At 47.2% G+C, this 4,667-nt stretch overlaps 1 protein-coding gene across 1 annotated transcript; it reads right to left on the minus strand.

Moving 5' to 3' along the window:
• Nucleotides 1-2,468: 2,468 nt before the first annotated feature.
• LOC119355758 ((-)-isopiperitenone reductase-like) lies at nt 2,469-4,140 on the minus strand. The gene is made up of 5 exons (XM_037622626.1): nt 4,011-4,140; nt 3,552-3,795; nt 3,402-3,464; nt 3,119-3,313; nt 2,469-3,036 (listed from the first exon to the last, which is right to left on the minus strand). The coding sequence occupies exons 1-5, from the start codon at nt 4,043-4,045 to the stop codon at nt 2,656-2,658; spliced, it is 918 nt and encodes a 305-aa protein (XP_037478523.1). The 5' UTR covers nt 4,046-4,140; the 3' UTR covers nt 2,469-2,655.
• Nucleotides 4,141-4,667: the final 527 nt, after the last annotated feature.

The raw sequence follows: 4,667 nt of genomic DNA on the forward strand, positions 1-4,667 counted from the left end.
AGTGTGTCGACTGGCGGGGGCGAGGCGGTGATAGACGACGACGGCGATCCGGGCGGCGGCGTCCTGGCGCGGCGAGCCCCAATCCGATCTGGATCGGGGGAGGGGAGTGGGCGACGTGGGGGTGAGTGTGCGGTCTGGGTGGGGCTAGGGTTTGGGGACGGGGAGGATAAGGGAGAGTGGGGGCGGGCCGGCATGTGCCGATGGGGAAAGTGGGCCAAGCAGCCCAGGAGGGGTCTGCCCCCTTCCCCCCATTTGTTTTGTTTTGTTTTTGTTTTTGTTTTTTTATTTTCTTTGTTTTCCTTTTTCTATGTTTTTCAAAAATGTTTAGCACCTAATCGATTTTTATAAAATATGGGAGCTAGCTCATAATTTGTAGTGCATTAGATCCTAGCACCGAAAACTAGTTTGGGTGAAATACTATTTCATATTAGATTTAGATTAATTAAAGGTTATTAAATAATGTATTCAGCCACTGTTTGAGATTGTTTAAATGACTTATCATATTTCAATAATGTTGTTTACAATTTTATCCTAGCCTCTGATTTATCTACTATTTATTGAACATTTTAGCTTTTAAGCTTGAAAGCTTTTGTTGTTTGTCTTTAATTAAATTTTGAATTCGAATCGGTTTCTGAACTAACGCGATTATCAACAGTAACGGAGGTGACATGGCATCATTAGCAGAGGTTCACTGTAGCATGATTATCCGGGCGTCACAGCGAGTTCCAAACAATCAGGAGAGAATGATGAGGAACAATAGATGAGGAACATGAAAATATAATCATATGTCAAATCTGTTTGGCTACTTCTAGATACTTCTGTTGTGGTCTAGTATTTCTTTTCTTTTCTTTATCCTACCTACTATTTTCTAGAGTCTTCTAGTTGTGAGTAGCTATGAGTAGAATGATGAACCTTAAATAATGTTTCTAGAATATTCTAGCTATAAGTAGAAGTATGTGAAGGCTTCCCAAAGCCATATAAATAGAGGTCCTCACCTCTACTTTGTAACCAGACTATGTACTCCCTCTGTTTTTCTTTTCTCTGCGCATAACTTGAAGCCCGCATACCAAGGAGCGTATCGCTGCCTGTTTGTTGGACCGTCTTAGGCTGGTCATAGTGGGAGTAACATAGGTAGTAACATAGATGCCACATAAGCAAAAATGGTGATATGGCAAGTAGTTAATGAGGAGAGAGGCAAATAGAGTAACATAATATGTTACCACCACATAGCGGTTTCCAATGCATAATGAGTTTACAAAGTAATAAATGAAGGCAACTATGTTACCACACCTATGACACTACCCACTATGAAGGTAGTAACATAGACTAGTAACATATGTATGTTACTAGTCTAAGTTACTCCCCACTATGACCAGCCTTACCCTTCCTCTAAATGTTAATTGCATGTTGGGAACTTGCGCGCTTTAAGTAACTGCATGCAGCAGATTGGCCCATGCGCCTCGGCTGCCCTGCATGCAGCTAGCCTGTTCATATATGCGCACGGACTGCTCCACTAATTGCTCTGCCATGCAACGGATTGGCTAGTTGGAAGGGGCAAAGTTGGAAGGAAGGGGAGAAATAGGCTAACGCGCAGAGCAATTGGGAAAAAAGGAGAAAAACTTAGACGCAGAGTAATAAGAAACGGAGGGAGTACCCCTACCTATAATAGAACTTGTTGTTCTTATCTAAGATCTTGGAGTAGATCTTGTGCCCTAGGAGTTCTGGATTGAACTCTTGCTGCTATATCCGCCTACATTCGCCTCTAGAACGATATCCAGCGCAACACTTCGAAACTGTTCCTTCAACACTTGTGCTGTACACATTGTAGCGGCAAGGTGGAGTTGCTCCTCCACAACCTTTGTGCTCCTTCAAGCTTCTAGATGTTCTGCAATTATATACACGATAGATATTGTCTGTCTGAACTATAGTTCCACTACATGAGAAGTTGAGATAAACTAAGAATGGGGCAAAGACATTCCGACTCTTCCTGCTCGCAGGTGGGGCCCACGATGACTCCCATGTGTGGCTTTACTGCATCTGTCGAGCCTTCAAATTCTGATGATAACAGTAGCCCGAATCCAAGAAGAAAACTAATTCTGTTCTGCCAAGACTGCTATATTTTGGGTATCTTTGTTTCAACTTTGCATTGACACCACTTGGACAATATTTATGTGTTCCTTTGATTTTCACCCAAGAAAATAAACATTCTGAAATCTTCATAGGATATGTGATTCCAATTTTACTGTACAATAGACTAATTAGGCTATGCCCTTACTGAGCCAGCCAGTCGGTTGCCATTGTTTTGTGACATTTTTTATACAGTTATGATTTCTTTGTGGTATGCTTGGTATCGTCAAAAGATAATTGATGGGTTTGTACAATTGTACTTCTCTTTTTCTTTATGCAAAATGGGTCATCCTAGAGCACGCATTCAAAAATTTATACCCGCATGAATTTACATGGTGTGATTGAGATGTGTGTTGCACGTGCACGCTTATTAGTTTTATAAATTTTCCAATCACAGATACAATTCATCACGGGAAATGTCAAGTCCCGTTCGTTATTCTCAGTCTCTAACCATGTCAGACGGCAGGCAGGCTAGCTCATCGGCAGCCAGCGACGAGACCGTGCACGCACCGCCAGCCCGACGGTACCTCACACGAACGATGCCTCCTCGTCCTCGGCGAAGAACTTGCCCGTCGGCCCGCCCTCCGGCGCCAGCGCCACCTTCACCACGTTACGCGCGCCCTCCTCGGGCGTCAGGACGCCCGAGTTCATGGTTATGCCCGTCTTGACGTAGCCTGGATGCACGCAGTTGACGCGCAGCGCGGGGTGCCTCCTCGACAGCAACCTCGAGTAGGCGTTCATGGCGGCCTTGGCCACCTTGTACGCAGAGCACCCCATGGGCCATCCGCGCGCCTCCAGCGCGTCGGCCTCGAATTCCCTGAGGAACCTGTCCAGCAGCTCGTCCAGCCTTTCCTCTGTCAGGTTGTCGATGTCATTGAGCTCCTGCCTCACCTCCTCGTTGCTGATAAGCTGCATATATAGATTCAAAGTCCCTTGTTAGGTTTGATATAGGGAAGGCAATATGCCATGATCAACGAAAGAACATAATTACCCTTAGCAGCCCAAATAGGGAGGAGACGTTCACAATTCTTCCCTCGGAGGAAGATTGCAGCAAAGGCAGCACGGCCTCGGTTACATGCTTCGTGCCGTAGTAGTTCGTCTGCACGCCTTTCTTTGCACTGTCGACGGGTTCACGGACGTTCTTCACCATCCATTCAAGCATCTGGTCGAAATCCATGCCGGCAAACTGTTGCGCACATCGACATATGAGCTTGTTCAGTCCGGCGTGTACGAGCAATTGCAGAACAAAGCCACCTCGCCTAACGTGACCTTACCTTTTCCTCGTTGGCATGGAGTTCTTGGAGGTACTCAACCCCACCGATTGCGGCATTGTTCACCTGCAAATTAACAGAGTACATCTATTATCTGCCTAGAACCTTTGATGCAGCTAGCAGCTGGAGTATAAAATGAAAGGGAAAACCTACCAGAATGTCTAGTTTGCCAAAGCGGGTCTTCAGGAAAACGAACAGTGTAGCAATGCTGGAAGTGTCCGTGACATCCAGCTGATGGAAGATGACTTGGGCGAGCCCCAGCGCTCTGAGCTTCTCGACTGCCTCCGCGCCCCTCGGCTCGTCCCGGGCCGTCAGAACGACCGCGACTCCATGGCTGGCCAGTTGCCGGCACACCTCGAAGCCGATCCCCTTGTTGCCGCCGGTGACGACGGCAATCCTGACGACCACAGCGGATCAGGGCAATACACGCATGTGGTACTTGATACTCCCTTCGTTTCAAATTATTTATCACAGGTATGAATGTATCTAGATGTATTTTAGTTTTAGATATATCAATTTCTGTGAGGAATAATTTGAAACGGAGGAAGTAGATTGGAGATTCTATAGCAGGGCTACATGGCAAAATCGAGAGCTAGGCATGCATGAACCAACCTCGGATTTGGCCCGCTGGAGATGGCTCCTTCCATGAGTGGTGCGCCACTAGCTCACACAACGGATAGCGTTCCCAGAATCAGTTCGGGATGTTATCTCGGTCCCCTTCGCCCTGCTGGTGGCCCGCCTCGACCGTAAGACTTCAATGCATGTCATCCACAAATGCCCAGACCAGATGATTTGGACACTTTTTGTCATCCAGCTAGTCATGGTCTATGGTACGTTTCTTCTCTGACCCTTAATTTACTTTTCACAATCCGTGCTCCATAGCCTCTTATTGTCATGGCATTTCCAACGCCGACTATTAAATCATCCACAACCGTCTAGACCACGTGGTTCAGACGTGTTTTACTATCCAACGTGGATCTGTATTAGTCTGTCGACCGATCCGGACGTGCTTTTTCCCACAAACCGAAAACAAGCTGGGGGATTTTGTGGATGTCCGGACCACTATCACACCCTCGTCCGATAACTGTGACCCACCAAAACCCCTCCCCCTTGCCAGCACGGTTTCCCGCCCGAAGCCAACTGCCTGCGGACATGACCTTACGCTGGCACCGGCATTGAAGCGGCTTGCCGGCCGAGGGCACCGTCCGTGCCGCATCTCCGGTATCCGCGCCTGTTCAAATAGGGGAGATGTTTACTGGACGGGATGGA

Source organism: Triticum dicoccoides, chromosome 2A (assembly GCF_002162155.2).
Source record: "Triticum dicoccoides isolate Atlit2015 ecotype Zavitan chromosome 2A, WEW_v2.0, whole genome shotgun sequence".
Classification (NCBI taxonomy): Eukaryota; Viridiplantae; Streptophyta; class Magnoliopsida; order Poales; family Poaceae; genus Triticum; species Triticum dicoccoides.

Coding starts and splice junctions, on each gene's coding strand:
- LOC119355758 (XM_037622626.1), bottom strand. CDS start 4,045: ATGGAAGGAGCCATCTCCAGCGGGCCAAATCCGAG. Junction 3,465..3,551: donor TTGGCAAACTAGACATTCTG/GTAGGTTTTCCC, acceptor GTTAATTTGCAG/GTGAACAATGCCGCAATCGG. Junction 3,037..3,118: donor CCCTATTTGGGCTGCTAAGG/GTAATTATGTTC, acceptor CTATATATGCAG/CTTATCAGCAACGAGGAGGT.